Source organism: Monomorium pharaonis, chromosome 3, assembly GCF_013373865.1.
Source record: "Monomorium pharaonis isolate MP-MQ-018 chromosome 3, ASM1337386v2, whole genome shotgun sequence".
In the NCBI taxonomy this organism is placed as follows: domain Eukaryota; kingdom Metazoa; phylum Arthropoda; class Insecta; order Hymenoptera; family Formicidae; genus Monomorium; species Monomorium pharaonis.
The window spans coordinates 12,388,408-12,416,399 of NC_050469.1; the positions used below are offsets into that span (position 1 = coordinate 12,388,408).

Here is a 27,992-nt window from a genome sequence, read left to right on the forward strand (position 1 = left end):
TGTTATTTGACGGGTTTTTTTTTTATGATTAGGGCGAGACCGAGAGGGCAGTGCGGTTCGGTGCGGCTGACAAACTGTGCGGTGTGTGTGTGTGTGTGTGAGTTCGAGGATTTTCCCGCTGCTGCTCGTTTCCCGCGGGTCTCTCGTGTGAGTCAGCCAAGGATAAGAGCGAGAGAAAGAGAGAGAGAAAGATAGAGAGTGAGAGGTGGGGGGAACGTAGAGAACGGGACGCGAACGAGCCGCGTTACGGGGTCCGACGCCGTCGAGTCGTCAGTCGTCGGAAAAATACACGGTCGAGCCAGTCGGTTTTTCCCGCCGGATTTTCGCGAGCGAGCTGGCGCCAGCAGCAGGTCGTCCGAGGAGGCAGTTGTCCAGCAACGGCGGCGGTCGTGCGGATGTGCCGCTAGTATATATACATACACACGTCACGCACGTGCGATACCGAGATCCATCGTTGTGTACGCACGTATAACGAACGTGCATGCGTGCGTGCGTGCGTGAGTGAGTATTGTGCCGTGTCGTGTCGTGCCCTCGGTGTCTCGGTGAAAACCCGCCGAGGAAGAAACGAAGGAGCGAGGACACCCTCGCGTGCGTGCATGCGTGCGCGTGTGTATGTGTGTGTATGTGCGTGCGTGCGTGTGTAGTCGCGCGGATCTCTCAGTGAGTGGCGGTGAACGCCGAGGAGAGAAGAGGAGACGAGAGTAGCCGAGGCTTACAGAGGAAGAGGTGATAAAGATGAGCAAGACGTGCGCCCGCTGCGAGAAGACGGTCTACCCGATCGAGGAGCTCAAGTGTCTCGACAAGGTACGTAAGGATCATCATCGGTAGTCCGCGCATCATCGTTGTCCGTCTCTCTCCCTTAGGGCGAGTCCCCGCGCGAGTCTCCGACGTAAAAGCGTATCCCGGTGGAATTCAAACCCCCTCTCGAATTCCCATCTCCGAGAGGAGTGCCGGGAAGAAGTGCGGGAGAGATCCGTACCTTATCCGTTCGGCCTCATTGAGCGTTAGGGCTCGGCCCCTAGTGGCGGCCTTCGCGCCGTGGCCGATCGACGGCCTTCCTCGCCGTCGTGCGTGCACGATGCACGCGTGTTTAACGTCGCGGAACGACGGGGTGAGGAAGGTAGGGGAGGGGGAACCCTCGCCGAAGGGAGTCGTCTACTTGTTGCTTCTCGACGTGCCGCGCCGGGCGGATGGTTCGGTTTCGTTCGGCTTCATTCGATTTCGAGCATACGAATAAAATGCGTACGTATATACGTATTATAATTCTGAGCAAAATTGAAAATCGTAAGGAAAGAGGAAATCGAGAGAGATCTCCACTTGTTGCGCGTGGCTGTTCTCGCGACGCGAGCGAGCAAAGTTCACCCGACGGATGGAAGGAAGGAAGGACCGCGAGAGGAGACAGTTCCCCACCGCGTGCCGCAAAGATGCGAGAGGACACTCTGGACACTGTACAGTGTAGTGAACTCGATTAGCTGTACGCACCGAGGGAGCTGTTGGAAACCGTTGCGATATAAACTCGTGTTTATTTTCAATTCAAATCGAGCAGGACAAAATCGAAAGATGTCAAACGGTTACGGGAACATGCGTCGAACTGTATATCAGACATGAATGGATGTGAGATTGATGGATTATATTTTTAAAAGCGCGCACAAAATAGAGAGGCACGAGGCGAGAAGATAAAGTAAAAAAGGTCTCTTTCCGTTACATCCTTGTCTTGAACTATCGAACTCTCTTGATAATTCCTGTTTACCTGGCTTACCGATTTCACTCATAGAGCGTTCTCGAATACAATCAAATGTTAGGATAATGTTTGGCATCCGCTTCTACATTTCTCGCGTCCATTTCCACCCGTGGTAGATTGATTTTTATTTCACTCGATTTAGCTTACTCTTTACTTTTTTTTCTAGCCCCTAGAGAAAGATAAAAGATAAATTAAATTAACTATTATATTGAAGTAAATCTACATACATTAGTGGAAATGGACATATAACACATGGACAATAACATTTAATAATAAAGGATGAGTCTCTGTTTGCGTGAACTGGATAAATCGCGTCCCGAAATCGCATTCGCGCTAAACGTGCATCGTTTCTTCGAGGCGCGACATGTGCCGTTTGCGAGGATTCTCTTCCGAACGCTTGTAGAATATGTAGTCACGCTTATGGCACGGCATAGAACGGGTACGCAGCTTTTTTCGAGATACGCAGAAACGGAGTGGGAGTACACGGCAGGATGTACCGTTCGCAAACCGATTGCCATGGTTCAACTCTACGTTATAACTGGTATCTATAAATGTAGATTGCGGAAGTGCATATAGCTGCATCAGCTTTATTCTTTGGTATTTTTCCACGGATGAAAACATAAATTGTAAATGCGCCAATTTTGAAAGGAACGTAACAGCAAGAAGGATACATATAGTATGTGAGAAAGAGTATAGAAAATTAAAAAGAGTGTTTCGCATTTTATTTTATTTTTCATTTATGTGTTTCGTGCTTTTCTCGGTATTTTCCTAGCATTTTTTTACGAGAGCAGTCACAATATGTATTATGTGCGGCACGACAGTTTTACGTGAATATCGGTTGAAACTGTTGTACTGGTGTATTATCTACGTAACCATGTATAATTACGCAGTAACGGTACTCCATTATGTATCTACTTAAACAAGCGAGATATATACGTTGACTAAAAGACTAATTTTTAGGCAGCAGGATGATGTCCGTTCCCGTTTTAGCCTCGCTGGTTTCTATGTGAATTCTTTTGAACTGTATATTCTAAATGAATATATCTCGCGTTGAAATTTATTTCGCTCTAGCCGCCGCTCAAGCGGAATGTATGGCAAATACTCTCTTGCTTCATCGCATACGTAACAACTTCCGCTTTCGAGGATAAGCCTTGAAGTGCCGGATTTATGACTTGAGCGTTTCGCTCAAAAATTGTGCGAGCTCTATGCGAATCCTTGCGAGTCGAGTGTTTTTATCGCGAAAGACCGTGGCGTGCAGCTCCTATTTACTTCCATTTGCTGTGCTAATTTATCCGACTTTATTCGCGCGGAAAGACCAGGAGTCTGGAATTAGTCAGCCAATTATAAATTTTATTTCAATCTTGCGTTATTTTTTGTTAACATTATGAAATGTAGGCTCGTGCAATTAGGCAAAGGAATGCAATATTTAATTTTTTAAAGGAGATTTGTAACTCGACTATAACTTTAATATTAAAAAAACCGAGAGAAATTGTGTTACTTAACTCCAGAGTTCAAGAATTAATTATTCCTATTATAGAAGCTCGAATTTGTTATACACATGGAATTGACGTGCCGTTTTCATTGTTGTAAATGCGATGAAACATTTTACTCCAAAAAGCACGTCATATAGGAAATTAATTTTTTACAATGGAGAATTATAATTTATATACAATTAATGCGTTTTTAGTATCAGACTTTTTTTTTCTCGCGGCCGTTGTCGAGATGTCGAGAAGATCAGCACATTATAGCGGACTGAAACTTTTTCTGAGATAGATTACAGGATGTACCGTTCTCGTTTAGTTCCGCTCGCCGAGCCGTCCTCAGTTCGCTGTGATATTTCTCGTCTCGTTTATCCTTACGTTGAATGACCGATACTGAGCGCAGTCTCTTTGCATACAGAAAGAGAAACGGCAAAAGAAGATAGAGAGAGAGGGGGGGAGGGAGAAAGATTTGTCTGTTTAGTCAGTTTTATGCCGAATCTTCCTTCTTCAAGTGCAGACGACGCTGTGTACTCAAAGTTTTATCTCATTGCATTAGAAATGAACTTTAGAACGAAGTGCGCGAACTTTGGAATCTTACGTCAGTACAGCTTCATTTAGGATAATCCGTTCGCTGTCGCTTTTATCGTTAATTTTTATATAAATTTATATATTTGTTTACCGCGAATTTCTCATAAAATCAAATGTTTTATCACGAATGTATTACATAATTACGCCTTGCTCTAAGAAGAAGTATGAATAGTAATAAACTTCGTTAGCTTTCTTATCTATTCTCATGCGTCCGGATGCAAATATACGAATACGTTATTTAATGAGCTTCTACTACAATTTAAATTTCCCTTAAAAGGAATTTAATCAGTGAGTAATTGTACTTATAAATTTTCGGATTTTATTCCGTGTGATTATTTTGTCTACTTAATAAGATACTTGTTATGTAAAAGTATACATAAAAGTATACACAGTGTTCTTGTAACTCGAGATCTCTGGTATTCTTTTAATGGCATGAAAAAATACGGAAGGAAATATAACTTTTTATTGCTCCGTTTTGGAAGAGTCTAAAAATTATATGAGGACAGCACATGTCTTCTTTTTTTCATGCCTATTACTTCACGAAATTTCGAGATCTTATTTTTTTTAATATCAGTGAAATCTCTAAATGGCCGAGTAACACAGGAAACACCGTGGTATATGCGCGAAAGGTATTTCATTTGTATAGCTCGATACTAGAGGGTTAATAAAACTTGCCGGGCGAGTTAACGGGGAGTTTCTTAATCGCGTGGGCGGCATTCCTCGCCGGAAAACAAGCTTCAGGCGTTCGAGAGGAGGTAGAGGAAGTCAGGCTCCTAAATTTGGATGTGTATCGTGCCGCATGATCGCCACGTTGGTTTTCTAAATCCACTCGCGCGTTGCATGGTCACACGCTTCATCCATTTTTGGGTGTCTCTCCCGCAAAGACAATGAAAAAAAAAAAATCTCTCGTCGCGGTATAAGGCTTACAAAGATAAGAAAAATAGAGAACGAAAAAATATTCTGATACTAACGCATATCTCGATCCAATCGTTTACAAATTACTTTTTTTGAATGTTTTTTTTTTACTTTTCATTTGTTTTCCTTTGATTTTAATTTGCGAGAGCAATTAAATGCACTTAGCGTTTACGTCTAAACTATTTTATGAATTACTTAAAGTAGCATGTGTATTACGAAGGTAATTAGTAGAGATATCTTTCTTGCTCGCTTAGAACACTTGTAAATTACGGCACGGTTGATGCCCTTTTATAATACGTGTAGATCGTTGTTTACGCCGGGGTTCACGCCTGTTTCCACCGTGTGTTCACGATGTCTTGTGATATTGCGGTTTGCAAGTTGCAACTGCATTCCCTCGAAGAAACAGAGAAGGAAAGAAGAGCGGCGCGGTACAAGGAGGAATTGAGACGAGGCACAACATTATGCAGACCGAAGACGGATTAAAGTGTATAAGGAAAAATTAAGGGGAAGGATTTAATGAGAAGGGGTACGTTCGTAGCTAATCGGCTTTTTGTGTCGAGTGAGGAATTCTTTTTGTGAAAACTCGCGCGCGAGTAGTGCCTTTTTATTTATTTCTTCTATTTCTTTATGTTACTTTCTAATGGTGCTAATGGTCACATAAAATCTAATCCATCAAACTTTATCTTTTCAATCTTAGATGAGAAATTCATAATTTTAATATCCCGCTGCTTTTTAGATAGATATTGATCATTCCTCATCATCATCGTCATCATCATTTATCATTCTGACTTTTCAAAAAAAATATTGATAAATACAATATTTTGTGCAATACTGCGATATTTGTTCGCAATATTTGCTTGTAATTAAAAAAGTCCTTGTATCGACTTGTGTCACAAATGGGAAGCATTTATTATAAGAATATAAAGATGTTCAAATTGATTGTTTATTATGTAATTTTTACTCGCCTTCACTCCGGGTTTGCGCAACTCGCGTTCTCTACGGCACGCGCGATCCATGTTATGAGGAACAGTGATTAATTTATGTTCTATTAGTGAAGAGCAACTACTTGCTGTTTCTCAATCTCCCCTCACGATATGTCTTTTAAATAATTATTTTGACCATAATTCTGCGAATATTTTGCAAATACTTTAAAGTTATTTTATTATTACTTTTTTAAAAAATACATTTTCCTAAAAGAAAAAACAACAAATAATTGAACGCAAAAATTCTAATTTATTACGATATATTTATTTTGACTATTCTAAACCAAGACTGTCTTAGTACGGTATTGTTATATTCATATTTTTTAAAAGCTGAAATTAGAAATATTAATTATTCCCTACAGAATTTAATGGTGAAAAATAAATATATAACTGACATATGTACTGTACAGCATTATACATATTAAAAGATATGTGTATATTAATATTATTTTTATAAAACAAAATTAATTTTCTTACTTATTTTTAATAAAGCTTCGGGGATAACTTTTTATTCACGACGAGAACGGTAATATCGTTTACGACTGTGAATATGTGTGCGTCCAGCGATCGACCTGCAGCGAACTGCAACGAATTACGAGGCTACCCGTTGCGTGGGCTTCGCGTGCGCGTCACAACAGGTGGGAGTCAATCTCAACCTGTTGCTTCTTTGTTAATCGAGAAATTCACCAATTCGAAGAATTCGTTGCAAAATGCCCATATCGCAAAGATGAAACATTTATGTAGTCTTTTACGCAGTCGAAATGTTATGTGTTTATATGCGACGTATGTCGAAATCGTCACGGTTTTTCGCATCTTTTCTATATGCGAGAATGAAATCGTCGGATTAACGTGTTATTTTGTCATACGGTAGTATTGTCATCGCGACGTTCCTATTTATAAATTTATCATTGTTGCGCAAGTTTCGGGAGTTTATTCGATTTAGTCATAGAGCGATTCGTGCATTTAATTGACCGCGATCCGAATAAACGACTTCTCACTTTTCTGGACCCGTTGCTTTTCAATCATTAAGTATTCCTGCTATGCCAGCGATGCGGTGCGGCATCCGGTTGTTTCCCACCGTCGATTGCGAAGGCGCGAACATAGCGATTACATAGGAGGTACGCGTGGCATACGCGGTTCTTTAAAAATGCGGAAAAAATGGAGCTATTATAACGTTTAACAGTTTTTTTTTTTTTTTTTTTTTATATTTTACGGTCCATTCACAGATATAAGTCAATTCTAATCTATATTTTATCATCGCGATATACAATCTGTAGGGGATCGCATAAGCGAAGAACACGGGACAGTTTCACAATGGCTTCGTTCCGCTAGTGTGATAATTTCGTGGCAACATGAATTCCAATCATATAGATAAAACATAGACCTACGAGGTCATTTATTAAAATTTGATAACCTGCTTGATAAATGCTTCGTACTAGGAACTATGCGATATAAATAAGTAGCTTTTTACACAAAAAAAACCAACGAATTACTATTTAAAGAAGAGATTAAATGTCAAGATACAATGAATAATAAAATATACATTTTACTTCCTCTGTAAATAGTAATTTATTATTATTTTTTTTTGTAAACCTATACTGATTTAGATGGACCCTCTACTTGACAATGGATTTTTTTTTACTGGCGTCATACCGATTGAATATTTAAAATATTTTTTATTAGGTTTAATTCCGTGACCGCGATCGACGTAAGTATTCAACAAAGCGTAATTTGCATCACGCTTGTCATGTAACGTACGTTCAATATCCATCTCGTTAGAAAGGCACGCGAGATCGGTTGTCATTGTTCCACTGATTGCCACTTACTCGACAATTCACAACGCAGCCGAACTTTCACTTTTGGCGATAGTATCGATTTAAGCGCCATTCTTCCTCGGCTTTTCGACGAAAATATATTTCCGCGTTGTTGATATAATACCTTCCTCTTAAACGAGCAACAACAAATTCTTTTTCAGCAACTCGTGATTCGCTGTGGCTTAGTAATTATTATAAATACTCAAACACGGTATTTAATAACAAAATATTAGAACAGATGCCTATTAGGAATAAATTGTTTATGTAATTACGTCTATTTTATGTATAATGAATACCGGGGGGGGGGGGTGTTGGTTGATGACGGCAAACAAAATCACGGAGTTCTATCTTATCGCAAGTCATCATCGATAAGAACGGAGCGTTACAGAGCACTCTCGAGTACGGCCATTATCGGATTCTTGAGTTTTTATGCGTATCGGGGCATTAAATCGCTTTTCACCTAAGCACATAATTAAGGTCACATATCCCATAGCGCCGCGCGTACGTAACGTCGAGGCACATTCAAGATGTATGGGCGGTTTTGCCGCACGCTGACCGCTCTCCTCTTGATCCAGGACACCGTATATACTGGCAACTATAAATAAGATATCTCTTGCGAAACAAGAGAGCCTTGCACAGGCGAAAAACATTCCGAAATCGGGTGAAAGTGCTCGGTCAGGAAAGGCGCTCAACAGTATTATTCCCTATGCAGATTTCTTATCAGGCAGGCCGAACAACTCTGTACGCTATAATCCTTACAAATTAAAAGCAAGCCCACGCATGTCCACGTTTGCATAACCACGATATATAATAAAACGTACGAAACAATCTAATTAATTCCTTATTCCTTAATTTCCTCTTTTTGGCACAATAGAAAATGGAATTATATCCTGTACGCGTAATTTAAAATACGTTAAAATTCGTTGGTTTTCCGATTTATTTTTACGTTTACTTGTTTTCTTTATGTGATTAATTTTAACGCAATCTTTTCTCGACTGTAAAGGTTTATTGCGACATATTAAACATGAGCGATAAAATATGAGGTCAATTTGTGTAACCACAGGCATGCCTGTCTAACAATACAGTCGTGCTCCTTAGCAGCAAATACAATGTATATTTTGCCGATCGCACGATACAAATAAGGTACCGTTGCATTCATTTACCAGTCGCATTCCGACACCGTCTCGTGAATTGACATCGGTGACCTCGCCGTCTAGAAATCGAAACGTGCGGCGCTCCGAAAAGGAAAAAATTCCCTACCGACAATGTTTTATTTAATACGGCCGTTCGCTGATATTTTACGGAATTAAGAGAGCGAAAGTCTCGCCGCTCGATACAAAACTCCTCTTCGCGACGTTTCGACCTTGCAATGCACGAATGAAGTCGCGCTTTATTTGGCGATTTATTTTTATTTTATTTTTATTTTTTCGGTTAAAGTAAACGTTGATGATATTGACTAATGCGCCTAATTATTAGCCAGTTGAGATTTTTCTAATAAATATAACCACTTTTATATTTGGTAGAGAAAAGAAATATAAAAATTTTTTTCTGAGACAAATTTTTTTTCGAAAAATATAAAATATAGTTATTTATAAATAACTATGGTTATGACTATACCATAGTTATTTATAACTATAGTTTGCCGAGTACGAAGACTAGTTCGCGAGGCTCGCAAGATTGTTTTATGGATCCGCTCCCCTTTGTCTCCGTAACTATTTTCTAACATATGTGGCTTTCGAAAGGATCGTTAAAACATTGCGGTGTGCCTTCAACTTCCTGCTCGTGATTCTATTTTGCAACGAAGGAAGTCTTATGAGAAAATTGTGTACTACTAGCGTGATTATAAAATGTATGTAAGAATAGCTAATGAACGTGCCTCTCTACATCTCCGAATACTACAAAGTATGCGCGTTTTCATTCGCATACAATACTGGTTTTTTTTTTTACTTTTACGCCAAAAGATATTTAATAGCTGAAAAGTTACTGTAGTTTTTTCTCCCGTTCTTCAACACGGATTATAAAAAGGAAATTGCAGAGTTGATTCATTTTATAGTTATGAATCATCTCGTCGTCTTTCATGCTATCAAGATCAAGCTGTCGACGACTGCGTTCTCTCGATCTGTAACCTTTGTCGATTCCTGAGAACGGCCTTGCCGATTGCCGAGGGCCTCAATACGACTACGACGACCTTCGATTGTCTAGATTAGCTTAATATATGGCTTGATGCGATGAATAAAGCCGTACATGTGCTTTGTCCTGCTGTTAGCGAAGTTTCTTAGTCTGGAAAATTAAATCTAGAGTTTTATAAAAAAAAAAATAGCGATTACCTTAACTTTACCTTTTTATAACCTATAGTTATCGACTTAAGAGAATATTCAAGAGCGCGGAAAAAAATGGTTTATTTTTGGAAATTTTTGAAAAGATAACTTGCACATTTTTATTCTACATTTTTAGAAATCTACCTGTATATATTTACTAAATATCTGCAATTATGGTATGGCCAAATGTATTATGTAAATTTAAAAATGAACTTTTATACGTTAGATTTCTCAAAAACTATTCGAGCTATTGACTTCAACTCTTGCTTTATTGCTTGATTAATGAACAAACTAGAATTAATAAACGATATTATAAAATTTATAACATTGTAAATTATTAAAATTGTGCGGTTTTAAAGAACAAATATTGATTTTCCAACAAACTCGTATTGAATTTAATTTAACGTGTATGATAAAAATAGTTAATTACAGGTATTGCAAGTAATCTTAGTTCAGGCGATAAACAAACACGTATTTTACATAAAAGTAGAAGTTGACAGTTTTTATCTTTAGTTCTCACTTCTGAGAAATTGCGTCAGTCATTTTGAAAAATGTGTTTTTAAATTTACGTAACATAAAAACTAAGACATACCAAAGTTTGTAGATACAAACAATTCTCAATATAAATTAAGAAATATATTGTAATAGTAAAAAGTGAAGAATTGAATATTATATATGAAATTACAAATCTGTGCAATGAAGAACACACATGTGTATTGTAGAACACATTTATCAATTTAATATTAGTTACTAAATAAATTATAATACACCACTTTCCATTTGATGTCTAATATTCAGCTCATTAGAAAGATTATCGTGAAGTATTGCCAAATCTAGAATTACATTGCAGACGCATCAGGGGAACCCATATTAGAATAATTTTACCGTAAGCTTCATAATGACGCTTCGCACATCATCATTCCGGTTTGAAGAATCTTAACGCATCTCGTAATGTTTGCGAAAGAGATTATGGGAGGATGATGATACGTACAGCTGCTAGATTGTAGTAGACATATTTGGTTAATGCTCGTTGCACTGTATCGCGAATGCCATGTATCTTATTTATCAATGACATATTGAGTATAACATGACAAGGTTGAGTGCCATTTCAGAAGATCTAACTAAATGTCATTTAACCTTTTCGAGACGAAAGCGTTATAATAGATGCACGTTTAATGCTATTAAGTATCTGAAGAATTTTATCTTGAATATTAAACTATACTTCTCACCCTTATCGGCACATAACTTTGCGAATTAGGTCGGAATACATTGTTATTTATGCGCGATTATTTCTCGGGACAGAAGAATTGTTAGTGATTTGCGAGGTTATCAGTAACTAATAATATAATTATTTTTTTATTATGTGTAGGATGGAACATTCGCTAATTTTGTATAGAAACAGCATAATTCATTTTTGTTTGTTTCTATATCATTCATTAATAATTTTAATTATTTTGAAATAATTTTGTATTTACTGTGTGCAGTATATATTGTTAATATCTGCTTAAAAATTTATAAATAATTTAATTGTTTCTTTGCCTGCTATGCATTAATTAAGATTAGGCAAAAACTTTTAACAGTCTTAAAATTCATTCCTATGATGATTAAACTTTTGACCTAAAATTACAATGTTTTTAATCTCTCAGCAGAGCAGAGTTAATTGCAGTTAAATACTGAAGAATATCTCATTGAGAGAGAAAGAGAGAGAGAGAGAAATTATGGCAAAGGAAATTGTGATAATTGCTCGTTAATGTTATATGATTATCTATAAGAAATTAGATTGCCTTCGTATCGGTAGCATTATATGAAATATTGTCGGTCCATAATATAATATTGCGGAATAAGGACGCAAAGATATTATTGTCGTGCCGTAATGTTATCACCGCCAATAATATCAATCGTTACTTACCGCTGACGTTTATTTCTCGCAAGTGCAGTGCAATAAAACTTTACGTGATGAAATTATTCTGGTGAAAGTAAATATTTTATAAGCTATATAGAAGTTCTAAAGATACATATGTATACCGAAAATAAAGTGGAATAACTTTAGTCAAAATAAAGTTCTTATAAAACAACTTTTTAATTTTTTTAATATGTAAATATTGAAAGTGTTAAAGTGTTAAATGAAATGTGCGCGTCGCACATTGTGACTTGTATCACAGTAGATTTTACATTCGATTAATATTTAAAAATTCGAATTATTTCAAAAGTTTTATTTTTTTTTCCCTTCTGTAACTGTTTGTTATGCAATTGAACCTGACAAATCGACATGGAATGTCAGTAACAACGTTTCCTTGTTACAGATATGGCACAAGCAGTGTTTCAAGTGTCAGGGCTGCGGTATGACCCTGAATATGAGGACGTACAAGGGTTTCAACAAACAGCCATATTGCGAGGCGTAAGTAGAAACATTATGTGTGCCTTGGTACTTGATTTCTTGTTTTTACGTGATCGTGTACTTCTCGTGTCTCTGATGAAATTCGCGTTCCACTTTACTGCAGAAAGAAAGTTGACCCGTGAAAATTGCTGTCGGCGTGCCGAACTGTTCGTCACGTTATCCTTTTTTTTTCTTCTGTCGCGTAATAAACTGCTTTACGCAGCTAAATTAATCGCGATATCTTAACATTTGTTGAGACGAGAGCCATTGTCTGGAGAGGAAATTAATGAAGCATGAAAACGTGAACAAGTCTTTTTTACGCTTCGTATTGTGCGCTTTACATTGTAGTAGATATCGACTGTGTTTTCATGTGTTTTCATGCGTTTTGTATATATTTTATCGCTATTGTCACAGTATTTCAATATAAATTGACTGCAATGTCCCCGATTCAACGTATCGCATTTCTATCCTCGTACAGTTAATTTAAGAACGAATCATTCCCGCAATTACTGACTACTCGAGAAGAAACATGCCGTTCCCATCCCGCATTTGAGCACCATAAACGTCGTCTTCGTGCCACGGCGGTCGAGTGCCGAGGGATCCATGCAACGCGCGAAATGTTTATTCAAGATCTCTTTAAGCGCGCAATTTGATTTCGCTGCGGGTATACATATAACGCTCGACGCTCCATGGGAAAGGAAATGCAGCATCGATATTAGCGATGCTAATGGCACACGCACGCGCCTCGCGGGCTCCTCGGTACCCTCGTGTGCACGCGTAGCAATAACGCGACGTTTAATATCCGGTGAACAACGGGCTGAGGACTCGGCGTCTACCGTGTGTAAGAGAAGAGCACACGAGAGGAAAATAGCGCGCGCGCGCAAGATCTCCGATAGTTGATGATGAACGCATACCAGGCGTGTCGACGCGACGCGACGCGACGCAGTGCAGCGAAAGCGCGTAAGCGTTCCGAGCGGGATAATGCACGGTTGTCGAGCCGGAGGAGGATTCTCTCCTTTCGGACGCGGCGAGGACTTTTAAATGCGCGCGCGCGCGCGCGTGTCCTTTTACACATCGCCGGTAGCGTAAACGCTTTGCATAAGCTCCACCCCGGGTGTCCTGCTCACACGGCATCTCCGCCGTGCTGAATAAATATCATCTTCTACGCCTAGAGTCCCGACGTATGCTCGTCTCGCAAATTAAACGCGCTTTCATCCAAATGAAGAATTAAACTGAAAAGCGACGGCACGTCACCGTATATTACATTTGATTGCGCCGCGCATTTTCTTTAATTTAGTTATTAGCGGCCGTTTGTTGAGGTAATATTAAACCTAAAAATTCTAGACAATTTCCTGCAACGTCCTGTATTGTATTCATCCATGTTGGAAATAAATTCAAACACACTGTTCGTGAACAGGAAAATGCATTTAAAATTGATGAATATAATGTACTGATTGAGAGATCATGGCTGGATCAAAGCAACGATAATAACCGATCGACGAAAACCAGTTTTATTCCTGTCCCACTTGATTTTATAGTTCAATATAACGATGTGATGTTCAATACAACGTAAACATACATACGTATACATGAATAATCCGGAAGGATTATAATTTAGTTTTTAATTAATACCGTCGTGTGACGGATATTTCTCGTCGTTATTTTGTTTCGAAATGAAAAAAAAACAAGCTACTTACTTCGAGAAATACGACGAAGCAACGAGCGAAGACGTTAATAGGAATGACTAAGAGATTTCGTCTTGCGACAGTCATTTACTCGTTCCAGTAACATCGATAATAATTTATAAATTAAATTTCCTGTCGCGATCCAACTGCTGCCTTTGAACGAAGTGAGAAACGTTGTGGTTTGAACGCAGCACACAATGAAAATTCTATAGAAAATAAAAATAACCGTTAAAAAAATATCGCTGCGATAACGTTTATCTTTAGAATTTATTCAAGTATCGTTAAACATGAGCCATTTAATATGATTTGAAAGTAAATAGGGTCGTCAGGTGACACGACGAAATTAACTTGACGTTGCGGTTGATTTCGTGGCCCCGACGGATATTAATGGCACTTTTTTTATGCAATAGGAGGTCCCGAGAGGAAGCGTGTGTAATTTTCTAACGTTTTCTTGCGATAACCTCCTGACATCTCTTTTTATCAATTTTTTATGGCATCGTTTGTGGGTCATTAACGGAATGATTTTTCTACTTATCGTGTCTAACTTATCGAAGAGAAAGAAAGATTTTATAATTTCAATTCAGATTGTTACAATTATGGAGTATTATTGTTTATTTATTAAAAATTGCTTGCTTATCAAGAATGAAATATTTTTCGCTTATTTTTCAATTATATTTTTTCATTCCTTTTATTCTTATAATACAATATAAGTATATTTGCCGATGTTAAGAATAAAAGAACAGAATACATTTACAAAAAATTTTAAATAAGGATTGTGATGTTATGTGTTAAACCTAAAGTCTTTCCCAGATCGCGATAAAAGTTAAATTATTGTGATGACGCGTTAGAGAGCAGATCACATAGTTCCTTAATTTTTGAGATTCGATTTGCTGTTGACGACAATCGGATGCGTTGCGATTTCTCGCCTTTCTCGTTCGCGCGCGCGCTTTCGTCCACTACGTCGGCATGCCACGTTGCGCCGAGAGATGACTCGTACAGTATTCCGGTTGTGCATCACGATGACGAAATCTCCGAGTCGCGATTCGAATCTGCATTTCTCTCTTTTTACGATTCTCTCTTCAGTACTTATATGGCATATAGTATAATGCTGCGTAATGACAAGTAATTCGCTCGAGAGACGCTTCAATCCTCTTTTCTCGTCGAGAAAGCGTCATCGGATACACTCAAAAAAGGAACGCACAAAATGGAGAAAAATACTTGATCGATCATGAAGTTGTCGTAAACGTTAAAAGACCGTCAAATAAGATACAACTCTCTCTTTATTTATAATTTATAAAATCAATTTTAAAAATAATTGTATAAGTTTTATAAATTTTGAGGCAGTTTCCGTAAATTTTTTTAACATTTAAAGATCACTGTTTTATTGGCCACGCATCTATGAAATAAATTTTAAGCTTTATAGTACACGTACTGTGACGTATCGCATAAATTACATTTTGAATTTAACTTGATTACATCATAAATTATTAATAAATTTTAAACTGCAAGCGTTTGTTCGATTAAAAAAAATACGACTTTTCGTTAATTTAGACGCTACTTGGAGCTATTATGTATCATTTTAAGCATCTCGCGTACACGGTCGTTGCATTTTATTGCCTAGAAAGTTGCTTACTTGACGTAAAGCCGCATTTATTATCGAGGAGACATTTGCCTTTCTTGAAATTGATTAAAGAAAATGGGCACAAAGTCAACGCGAATAATGTCCCATCGAAAGATACTTTCGTATTCCGTACAACGTACAGGGTATGTGTCAGCGATGCGTGTAGAATCAGACGATACACTGAATAAGTAAGTAAAGCCGAACACATGTGAGCTACGAGGTCCGTTCATTCATTCGTTTAGCTGCCTCTCTTTTATCTCTCCCTCTTACACAACTCTATCTCTGTCGCTCATTATCTTGCCCCTATGCGAACTAACCTCAATTCATTCTCAATTTATTTATTTTTGCTCCCACACTATATATAGTTATTTAATTTCTTTTGCAATAGTTCAAACATTTAAATATAATAGCGTTTTGATGAAACACATGTAGCTTGTTAAAGTGAATTTTTATATCATTATGTTTTACGTTTTTAATTTAAAACAGACTTGTCATTTTAAGAAATATACATGAAACATTAAAAAACTTTTATCCTGAAGTACTTGAGTTTTTGTGCTATGCCAAGTTTAATACATTTTTTGTTATTAAAATAAAATGATAGCTTAAAATAATAACATTTGATAAGATTTTATTTACATTAAAACAGAGTTAGTTTAATTATTTTAATCTTACAAAATCTATAAAATAAGAAAATATTCTGGAAAAAATTTTGTGGGTAAATTTTTTATTCAGAGTAGTGTTAATAGTCATATGAGTAGCATTTCTGTTGAAGCATTTTTATATATAAAAATGCTTAAGGGAGTTTCTCTGCTCAGGCCCGGCACAAAAAGTGGCACAGAGGCTCAAGTAAAAAAATACTCAACCATTTTATTGCTTTTTTTGCTGTATATGATTTAAAGTTAATAATAGTAAATATGAGAAAAATTCATCTATAAGTACCTTCATTACTGAATTAATTTTTTTGTAAATTAAGAATAAACATTCTTCACTATCATACTACCCTTAGATAACTAAATACCTCAATTTGAAATTCATGTTGTATCACTTTAGCACACATTTACTAAACTTACATGCTATACTGCTTCGATTATTATGGACTTTTTTTATTCTATCAATTATTTTACTCAAACGAGCAAGTGCATTGTTTCAAAAATTTAACAGTACTTTTTTGGACAGCTAAGATGTATCATTGTAAAGTTTTACTAACATCTGTTCATTAATTTCTACGTTTAATAGGACGATAAATCTGAATATTCATAGACTCCCAAAAATCATGAATATTCATAGATTCCTATGTATAAATAAAATATTTAATATCTAAATAATTAGCTAGTTCAGCTTTCTGAAATTTTGACAGTTTATACCAGTAATTTGAACTTCTTCACGAAGTTTCATGAAAATCTGTTAATTTTCATTTAGCAACGGAATTCTCCAAATAAAATATGAGAGTACACTTTCATAAAATTTTATGAACTGAAGATTTGTTTTATGTAATACAGCTACTGAATATAGTTAGCTTAACAGTTGTAATTATCACGGTAATGTAATTTTTAACGATGTTGTTATACGTTACATGATAATTGTAGGCATTTTAATTCCGTTAATTCTTACGTGTCTCTATTTCTATTCCATCTCTACTTGAGGCAATTCGTTACGAGTACAATCGAGCGTGATTTGAAACTGATTTGAATTTCTACTTTTGGAGATTGTTTATTTATCGAGATTTTCTAAGAGTAGTATTGCGAATTAAGTAAAGTGGTCTCTTCACGGATATAACGTTACGATTAAATAAACACGTGTTCAGGGCTCTCTTAGCACATATATACGCGCCTCGCCGACAAGCTATACATACACGTCGAATTAAGCGCTTCGCCGGATAGCAAAAGAGAACACGTGTGAGACCCGCATCTTTTTTGTCCGCCTGTCTTATTTCACATTTGCGTTCCCTCTTCATTCTTTACTTTTGCCGTGTCGTCGGCGCGAATACGAAAGTGCTTTCTCAGATAGAAATTTTTATATTAAAAACTTTTCTTTCAAAATTACATAAAATATTTACGCAAGAAAATTACATATTTAAACTTTTTATTAATTTTTTATTAGCATTGCCCTTAAATTAGTAAAAAAGTTATATTTAAGAGAAAAAAACGTGATTTTTTTTTAAGCGCCTTGTTTTTAACTGTGTTTCTTCTTTGCTACGATCTTCTTATCTTTCTCGAGTCGCGTACTATTTTTATATCCTGTCACGCCTTTTCCCCAAATTTTAATAAAATCATACCAATGATATCATTTGTGACTGTCGTTGGTTCACCACGAATGATTCATTTCCTTCGACGATCGTCTCTTTGGAAAGGATGTCTCTTGCTTACGTCTCGCGGCAAATCTGGATATATATATATGTATATTTTAATCAAAACCACAGATTAATCATACTAAAATACATTCAAGTTTTTTATGAGGATAAATTTCTTGTATTAAAATACTGCTGCTGTTACTTTTTTTTGGTACTGGAAAAGATTAATTTGCACTTTCAAAAAGCATTGCATTTTATTTAGCGTTTTGTAAGAAATTTTTGTAATCCGATATTTTTTAATACAAATATCTATTTTGGTTTTAACTGACTCATTTATTTATTATTTTTAGCCTACCGCTTTTTGCATTTATTTGATTTTTCTTTTTATAAGTACATGCACATTTTTACATTTAATCTATATTTTATTGTATTATGGATTTTAGAAATGTTTATTCATCTATTATTTTTATTTACACATCCTATTCATTATATTTTGGCGATTACAACGCAGTGTCTAAATATACGTATTTGTGAAAATGAGGCGAATTTTGACCAAGTGTATAATGCAACGCATAAACGTGTCCATGCCGAATCGCATTTGGCAGTCGTTCGCCTCGACGGGAAAGCAGGAGCATGGAACAGGAAACGCCGCCGCCGCCTGACACGTCGGACTTTTAGCTTCGAACAATTTAACAGCTAGTCGTAAAGGGGTGCCCAGCCTAGCGTGGCCTGTCTGCGTGTCTACGGTGAACCGACCTTGTCCCACAATGCATCTACTTCTGGGCCCTGCCGTCGCTTACGGGCGGTATGAAATTTTTGCAATACGAAGTCCACGTCCGCACGCATGGGGCAACGTACGCATCAAGATCGCTCGCGTCTGGAAATCGGTGATTAAAAGCAAATCACTATGAACGCGTTCGCATCCGGCATTTATCTCTTCTGCGTAACACGGCGCGCGATTTATGCGAATCACGCAAAGCGAGTCGGAATGAGCGAGTAGTATGTTGTGCAGAGTTTCCAGCCCGATATTGAAAGTGAGTGCGTAAAGCTTTGCATAAATTACTTGCATAAGATTCGCGTTATTACGTCGGAAAGGGAGAGTCACGGGATTTTTTAAATCATGGCATCCAGCGTTTACGCCTCTCCTTCTTTTACTGGACTGGAGAATGCAAAACGCTTGAGTATCGTCTTACTTTGTGAAGTAGTCCCGTAACCAAAGATCCATGACAAACGCACGTCCACGATCTTTAATATAAATCCTAATAGGTATATATTGCTAGAAAAAAATTCTAAACGGTCAATTCCATTGTTTTACGTGGGGGAGAGTGAGGAAAGTGTACATTGAACTTTTGTAAGGCAATTTTCTGTTGAGATAATAATTTCTACTGAAAGGTTAACGTATGCAAGCAAGACGGCAAATTCAACGCAGAGATTTATGCTTGTTTATGAGTGTAATTTTCTATAGCTAATTAAATCACAAAGTAATTGCATATTACGATATGAGTAATATTTCTTAATCGAACAGATTATAGGCTACAAACAGGCGTCTAGTTTTGCCAACGTCAATTACATTTAATTTAATTTCTTTTTTAATTTCGAATATATATTAGTATAAAATTATAATTAATATGTAGTAGAATAAATAATTATGTGAGGCATTTTAATATATACACTTAAATCATCCAAAGAATTTTATATCGTATTTTTAAAACACTTATATGTATATATATATACATTTTTTAATATTTTTATATTCTGAAAATATTATTTGAAATAATAATGAAAAAAGATATATACATTTTTTAATATTTTTATATTCTGAAAATATTATTTGAGATAATAATAAAAAAAAATAAATTTTGATATTTTTACAAAGCTTTACAATTTATATTTTCCGCGGGCGTTTTTATACTCGTTTATCTCGGCCTTCATGAGAATTTCTAGAATGCGGACACAGAAGTACGGGCCGTACCGTACGGCTTCGCTTTGTCGTCACGTTTGACGTGCAGCACGTTTCGAAGAGAGTTGAGACTCAACCGCAGTAACGGAATCCAATAGATCCGCCCCGAGAAATTTCTCCAGTGACAAGAAGCACATTGCGCGAGTCTTTATGAACTTCGTGCGCATCGATATAATATTATACGTAATCGCTCTTACGAGAAGTGCGGTTTTTGAGTCTTGTATTTGCTGCCACTTTATATTCCGCTTCTGTATTCATATTGAAAGAGAAACACTTTATGAAAATAAAATTTGTAAGGTCGACAGCGTACAATTTACAATTGCATATGTAGAAACCCCTTGGCTTTCGATCGAATCAGGATAGAAAAATAAAAGTGGATTGAAATATAAAAGTAAAATATATTTTTAATTTTAATGGGTTTACTAAATAAACTGTCTTTTGTTCTCAACTCTTTCAAGATTTATTAATGGTATTTGTTAATAACTTGTTATGTTATTAGATATGTTAAAAAAAAAATAAGAGAAAAAATTAAATTTAAGAATTGAAAATTTATAAAATACTTTCTTTATCTCTCTTTAGCTCAATTTAACAAAGTTTTGTTCCAAACTTCTCAAAAGAGAAAATGTTATTATAAAGAGCCTTATAAATCATAAAATATATTTCATTGTTTAAATTTGTCGTTTATGTTATCAGATTGGAATCTTCAAATTCTATTGCCCATATAACTAATGTGTTTAATGATGCATATATTCAATTATTCGTTTATCCAGCGATATTATGATTTCTCGGCCATAATTTATCGATACCGTCTCACTGCTGCTATTTGACCAGTGTGATATCCAGGTGCAACAGATGTTATCCTCTCCGGTACATTGATGGCATTTATATACGCAGTATTCAATAAATTACACACGCAGTGACTGGTGATGTAGACAAGTAATCCAACGCGAAGCTTCGCTTCGAACACACAATAAGACATGAGATAGATATGCATACGTAAATTTTCATCACTATATTATTTGGTCTTTATAAGTTTGATAAATAATAATTTAAATACAATTTTGTTACATTATATTTGCCAGTATTATATTTGCGAAAGGAACATTCGAATTGTTATGTCGCATCAAAATTCGGCCATGTATTCGAGTAAGATACGTATCTTTTCTTAAATGACTACTCATTGTATCAAATGCGTCATCGCTCTACGAGTGGTGTAATCATTTAAAGTCTACTACAACTCGGATGAAATGCTTTGCATGCTCGGATGAAAAAATATTTTATTCGCGCCATATGTTATATTGGCATCAAACTCCCACATTTTCCGCTTAAGATACGTTCTGAGCGAGGCAGAAAAATTCTCGATAAATATTACGGACATATATCATAGTACGTAGACAAGCGTTTGTTAAGAGATTAGTCATCGCGCGTATGTATATGTAGTTAAATGATTCGATGAATCACTTTGTTGCGTATTAATTGTGTTCGGCGTATAGTCTGTGAGCCAGTCCCTAGAAAAAAAATTATTTGTCTAATCACATGTGTATTTGTAGATTTTTGTTGGCCTTACGAAAAATTTGTTTCATAGAATTATTTAGGTGTGTAAATTAAATCATTAATTTTAATTTTTTATATTTTGCTAGTAGATAATTCTTTTTTTTTTTTAATGCTATTTTTTTCACTGGGACGTGTTTACCTTAATGTAGAGATATTTGACATTTAAAAGTTCACGCCTTTTTATCCTGTTAGCCAATCTTTAATTATAATTCTGTCATATCCATATCTCCGTTGGATTATCTAACAAAGTTATGAGATATAATATTGTTTTTTTATCTCTTATCACATCTACCTATTACGTTATCTGTATAACAATTGGAAATGTGCAACGCACGAGTCGCACGAGAAGACGCGGGCCGCATTGTGTCTTCCAATTTTCCTCCGTTCTCAGCGATACTTTTAGCGGATCTCCTCCTTTTTCCACATTAAATTCCGAGGAACTCGGATGCGCATCGGTCGGCAGGATAATTCTTCCTCGTCGGCCGTGTAACAATGACTATCCCTCGTCTTCTCCGAACAAAGAGAGTCAGAGTGCACGCCTATTATTCGTGTACGGTGCGCTGGAGTATTACGTAATCGCGTGGCACAATTACCGGGTCAGACAACGCCGCCGTATATGGGAAACGAAGTCGTGACACAAATCTCGATTACGCCTCGCGTATGGCAAAGTCGGTTAGTGCGTTATACAATTTATACAATTTACTTTCGATGATCGTTTTTTAGTCGCATGGTCCGATCGATTAGTCGTGAAAAATTATTACAAGAATAGATTTATTTAAGGGCAATTTTTGATTTAATTTATAAAATAGCATTTTTATGTAAATATATAACAAATTAAAAGTTTCAAGATTTTACATATACACTCGTTCATAAACACAGACTTTTAACTCGTAAAACGTGAAATAGAAAGTTTGCAACAGGTAACGGGTTAACGTACCGGAATTTTCAATTATCAATACAATGCTAAGCGTTTCCTTAATTGCGTCAGCACCGACATTTTTAATATGCGGATCGCAATACGATACTGTCGATACTCTCACGCGTGTCACTGAAATTGCATTCTCACGCGTGTCATTTACTGACGCACGTATATCGTTATGCGTTCACGCACTGATTTCTATCTCGTTAAGTAGATACCGGACAGTTACCTGTGCCACGATTAAATCGGTCGAGTTTCCGGCCAGAAGGTTTCTATCGAATTTCACTCGCCCCACCCGATTGCCGGTCGATTAACAATTATCCTTGTTCTACGTTAACACGCGTCGTGTACAGCAAAAAGCACATTTTACACATGCGAGGTGAATAATCTGCTTAAAATAGCTCGTTTATGCACGCTCAATTTGCCAAAATGTGTTAATCGCACGGCGGTTTCTCTCGGAACATATCGTATTTCTTGCCTGTCTAATTAATAAGTTCTTATAACATGCTTGAGACACAACTTAGAATTCTTGTCGCAATTAGGTATATACCTTAATTGTCGTTATTCTATAACGTACATGCATATTTTATTAAAGTATAAAATCAAGCAAAAGATATATCTCGTTGTATAAATAAAAGATTAAAAGTTTTTGAAATAAAAAAACAATTTTTGAGGTTTTAAAACGGATTAAACTGAAGGTAAAAAATTTTCTGCGTGTAAATATCAATTTCGTGCGTTTAACTACTCCCAGCAGACATACATTTCTCTGCAGTTGTAGATAACGTTGCCTGATGGAGTAGCGATGGTAGCAAGAATGCAAATATCGCTATCGTGTGCAGAGTACACATTAAGTACGTGATTTCGTAAGAAATTCCGGATGTGTGACGTCTAAATAATATAATAATAATTCGCTTTATGCTATTTTTCCTCTCCTATAATTAGCTACTATAATCGACGAGCTGCACGAAGGATGCTCACGATAAGACTGACGTCATTGACCGCTTGTCGTTCACTTGGAACTTGCATTAGTCAGCAAACTTCCACGTTTTCTTTGTGTAGGAAGTCACCCCGAGGGAATCTATGTAAAATAATGCGAGAGGCTCGTATATGCGAGATATTCTCGCTAAAGAAAGAGAGAAACGTGAAATTGAAACTCGTGTGAAGTACGACGTACCGGATGTACCCAAAACGGTGTTTTAAACGGTGCCCGAAAAGATTTGGAACTTATTCGGTTTCCTGTTTAAGTGTGCTTCGCCCTTTTAGCCGTTTTGGATAATTTCTCGGAGCAATTTCTTGACGTTCTATAAATGACAATTTTTTTTTTCTTTTCTGGGCAGACATATACCAAAAGCCAAAGCCACCACGATGGCAGAGACACCGGAGTTGAAACGTATCGCGGAGAACACGAAGATACAGAGTAACGTCAAATATCACGCCGAGTTCGAGAAAGCGAAGGGGAAGTTTACACAAGTAGCGGACGATCCGGAGACTCTTAGAATCAAGCAGAACAGTAAGATTATCTCAAATGTCGCTTATCACGGTGAACTCGAGAAGAAGGCGATCATGGAGCAAAAGAGGACAATGACCGGAGAAAACGGCGAGCAAATAGGTAGGTGGCGAATTCTTCGACGGTGGGTTTGCGTGCATAACATTTTCTCTCTATTATAATATATCTTTTTCAATTTAACAACTAAAATAACTGAAGATGTAGCCATACATTTTTGTTTTGAAGTTTTTATTTCTTATTGTCTTAGATTATAACAATAAACGTGTAAAATTTTACTACCACGAGCTAAAAAAAATTATAAGCCCGTCGCAACAAAGTTAGGTGAATTTTCATTTTCGCGTTGGGAAATACCACAGTGATTAAAATGTAATTTTAACGGGATTTGGAATATCTTTTTTGTTCTTCTTTTTTATCTTCATAAATATCAATATGTGTTTTATAACTTATACAACTTTTAAAATAAATTATCTAACTTTATTTCTCTCACAATCAAATCATCCATCCCGTATCAGTAATTATACATAATATATTGTATTTACGATTTTAATCATATATAATCAGTATAATTACGTGTTTAACTTTTGACGTCTTGATTGTTAATTAACGACAATTTATGTATCTGTGTAATCATTAAATTGCAGATTATACATTGTGTATGCATCAGTATTCGTGGATTCGCTATGTACTAATTTGTGATTCGCAGTTTACTTAAAATTGTTTGTACACTAAGAATAACACAATCGCAAAGATACACATGTTGCTGCAATCAATCCACCAAAACGACGGCGTAAAATTTCGACAAAATTTAGGACTCTTATCGCTTAATTTTTTTTCCCCCGCCATGTTCATGATTCATTACGCATTCGCCATACCGTTTGTGGTGGGCAGATCGCAGATGCTTCTCGTTGAACGTATCGCTAGCTCTTTTTCGTGCATTGTTGATATAGAGTACGTAGAGTACACAGACGGTACGATCGCACCTGCGTCGAGCATAAACGCCAATCCGCCGCCAGCAAGAACGGCGAATTCGCCGATACAGAGGACACCAGGTAGAATCGCCGATTACGATCCCCTTAGCGAAGCCAGGCCGAGTCCCTATTCCGCAAGGCAAACTGCTACCACTGTCATTTATACGAGCGACAAGGGACCAGGTGCGTTTACCTTTGCGGTTGCAATCGCTGCAGCAACCTTTCGCTGTGTAGAGACGTTGCATGACTATACTATTATAACAGAATAATTGCATTAATTTTAATAATAACTCATAGTATGATAGTAATATTTTATAACATTAATTTTATTGTAATACAACTTATATAAGTAAGATAATACATGTGCAAAGCAAAGTGTAATAATCTTGTAGATTGAGATAAGTGAATACGATTTGCATATTTAATATGTAACGTTATTTTTGATATCTGAATTCTAATTTGCTGTTAATGTTATGAACGACATTTGGGATTTGTATTATTTACGTCCGCGCTGATGTCTATATATTCATAGTTGTATTAAAATTATATATTCATGGTTGTATCTTAATTAAGTTATAATTCAGATTCGTGGAAGATCAATGGAAAAAGAATTTTAATAATATTCAATGTTCGATTTTAACTTGTATTTCGCGATTATTTTACTATAGTGAATGTGAGATGAGATTCATATTTATGCATAATTAGTTTCAATAGATTGTGCTTCAATCGAATTAGTCTTTTACGGAAGACAAACGCTTAGCTACTCCCATTGCAATGCCAGACTTATTTTACGATCGCCCAAATGATGTCGCCCAAAGCTTTATTGTCGCTCATCAGACTTAAACGCTCGTACTTGCATCATTATGCCTTTATCGTCGTCACACGCGATTCATCACAAAGACAAATCGTTGAAGCAATTTGCACTGGGATTAATTGTTGCGACATCGCCGCGTGCACCTTGTTGGGAAAATAGAAAGTGTAATCGCTTTTGTTTAATGTTCCTCATTCTGCGGTTCCGTGTTCGTTCTCCTGAAAACCCATGAAATAATTTATGCGGTAGATTACAGGATCGTGCCAAATAACAAATTGTTACTAACTGAAGGACAAAAGGATTTATTACAGAACGAATTAAGCATTTCTAATAGTGTATACAAATGTAGAAAATTGTCTATAAGTTATACATCGTATATAAAAATATGATACATTGCAGTAACGAATCCACCGACACGAAAAATCGGCTCGGTTGCCGACATCGACCCAGTGAACGAATATTATGGATCGTTAACGCCAGCCATGACAATAAACAATAATCAACATCAACATCAACATCAACATCAATCACCACCACCGCCCTCCAACGTTGGAGTAAATATCTTTTTTATTACTTATTGTCTCATTGTGTTGTCTCTTGTGACTTATTTGTTACGCTACGATATAAAATTTTTACAACAATTAACAATTTAAAACGATGATTGAGAATTTTATGTCTACCAATCTTTATAAAAAAGTCAAAACTATTTAAGAAGTTACAAAAGTAATTTTCTTAAATAAGTTTCTTAAATAACAACTAGAGCAAAAATAGCACAAGTTGACAGAAAATACTTTTATTACCTGTAATACTTTACTTTCCTCAATTATTATTTTGTCTTTCAATTAATGACTACATAGTTTTACATTTCTTTTTCTTTATGAAAATATTTTATTTCGCAGAGAGTGTACAGAGCAATGTATGATTACGAGGCGCAAGATCTCGACGAAGTGAGTTTCTGCGATGGCGATTTGATTGTTAACTGCACAGCCGTGGATGAGGGTTGGATGACCGGACTGGTGCAGCGTACAGGACGACACGGCATGCTACCCGCTAATTATGTCGCACCGGCGCAGATTTAAATGTTTTTCAGATCGAGCTTCCATTCACTAATTGTTGCCGTCACTTTGATCAGAGCGTTTAATTAAGATGTTTTACCCCGAAGAAATGGATAATATTGAAAAAAATTACGTAATACAATACTCGAGATAAAGCAGCTTCTATTCGGCTCTTATTCGACCTAGGCAATTTGTTTGATTGAAATGGTAAACTGTCACCTTAAAAAATCAGATGACTAGATATTTTTGAAGTGTTTTGTAAAGTATCTTGGAACTTTAATATAAATTTAATTCATTTTTCTTGATATTAATTTGCTCATGACGTATGTTTGGATGAAGCCGAGTATTCCAAAATATATTAATAAAAGAAACAGATTTAAGAAGGAATCAAAATCAGTTTTATAAAACTTGTTGAAGATATACTTTACGAGTATTCCATTTGAGTATTTTCGGCTTCTAGATAACAGTAGTTTTATATGTTAAAATTCCATAACGGGACCAACTTTACACAACTGCGATAAATTGTGCCGATCACAATTTAAATTCTGACAGCTTGTGAAGCGACCATAAGCCTTGACCAACAATTAAAAGGAATTAAGTATAAGATATATCTTTCATTCAATGCAGTTTTCTGTATAGCGTCACTTTTATTTTTTTTTCTATTAGTTGAAATTTTTATCACTTTTCCGTTTCGATGTTTTTTAGAGTTTAAATTATATAATAAAATATAAATATCAAGAAAATATATATTAATTTCATTCAATTAACAGGCTCTTTATGAGTCTTTCTGTTAATCATTATTTTTATCGACGAGAATTTTATGTTATTTGTTATTCGATATAAACTTGTATTAACTAACCAATCAATTATACAGATTTTCATATTTCCGACCATTTTGCATTTATAGCTAGTTATTCTTTTCTTGTCTTTGTAATATATTATTTTTTAAATATTTTTTTTACTTCTTCGGAAAGGTTCATAAATGTGTTTTAGTCGCGAAATCTAGTAATGAAAGGACAAAATCTTGTGTTGCATTCAAAAAGAAATAATTGCAATGTGCCTTATTCGTGTAGACTATTAAATAGTAGCGGATTTTTTATCATAATGTAAGCTGCATGTGAAAGTGCATCAGAATAGGATATGAAAGAATAAGAAATACCAACAAATTTTTACTTGCTGTATTAATGTAGCTTTCATTTAATGTCAAAAAAATTAATACAAATAATCGTCGTGTCTTTCCCCGAATATAAAGCAAATAAAAATAATGAGGAATATAATATTATTGACGCGAAAGATGCTTGCCTTCCTTTTTAATGAAGTATGAAAATTATTGTTAAGTATCATTATGATTTCCACAATTAATTAATGATATAAATATAAATTAATTAACCAATATTTTATTGCA

At 35.9% G+C, this 27,992-nt stretch overlaps 1 protein-coding gene, 2 long non-coding RNA genes and 1 pseudogene across 4 annotated transcripts; 1 reads left to right on the forward strand and 3 right to left on the reverse strand.

The window, feature by feature from the left end:
- LOC105829619 (LIM and SH3 domain protein Lasp) lies at positions 1–27,982 on the forward strand. Of its 2 annotated transcripts, XM_036284530.1 has the most exons (6): positions 2–804; positions 12,144–12,238; positions 23,584–23,855; positions 24,701–24,904; positions 25,932–26,086; positions 26,432–27,982. In XM_036284530.1, the coding sequence occupies exons 1-6, from the start codon at positions 736–738 to the stop codon at positions 26,609–26,611; spliced, it is 975 nt and encodes a 324-aa protein (XP_036140423.1). In that variant the 5' UTR covers positions 2–735; the 3' UTR covers positions 26,612–27,982. The 2 variants fall into 2 exon arrangements, with proteins under 2 accessions (XP_036140424.1, XP_036140423.1); XM_036284531.1 differs by lacking the exon at positions 24,701–24,904 and having other exon boundaries at positions 1–804.
- Positions 2,545–12,148, reverse strand: LOC114254634. Its single transcript, XR_003625947.2, has 2 exons — positions 3,529–12,148; positions 2,545–3,064 (listed from the first exon to the last, which is right to left on the reverse strand). It is a non-coding gene; the product is annotated as an uncharacterized LOC114254634 (long non-coding RNA).
- LOC114255477 lies at positions 13,994–16,180 on the reverse strand. The gene is made up of 2 exons (XR_003626727.2): positions 15,536–16,180; positions 13,994–14,108 (listed from the first exon to the last, which is right to left on the reverse strand). It is a non-coding gene; the product is annotated as an uncharacterized LOC114255477 (long non-coding RNA).
- Positions 18,186–23,577, reverse strand: LOC114255476 (annotated as a pseudogene).
- Positions 27,983–27,992: the final 10 nt, after the last annotated feature.

Coding starts and splice junctions, on each gene's coding strand:
- LOC105829619 (XM_036284530.1), top strand. CDS start 736: ATGAGCAAGACGTGCGCCCGCTGCGAGAAGACGGTCTACCCGATCGAG. Junction 805..12,143: donor AGCTCAAGTGTCTCGACAAG/GTACGTAAGGAT, acceptor TCCTTGTTACAG/ATATGGCACAAGCAGTGTTT. Junction 26,087..26,431: donor CACCGCCCTCCAACGTTGGA/GTAAATATCTTT, acceptor TTTATTTCGCAG/AGAGTGTACAGAGCAATGTA.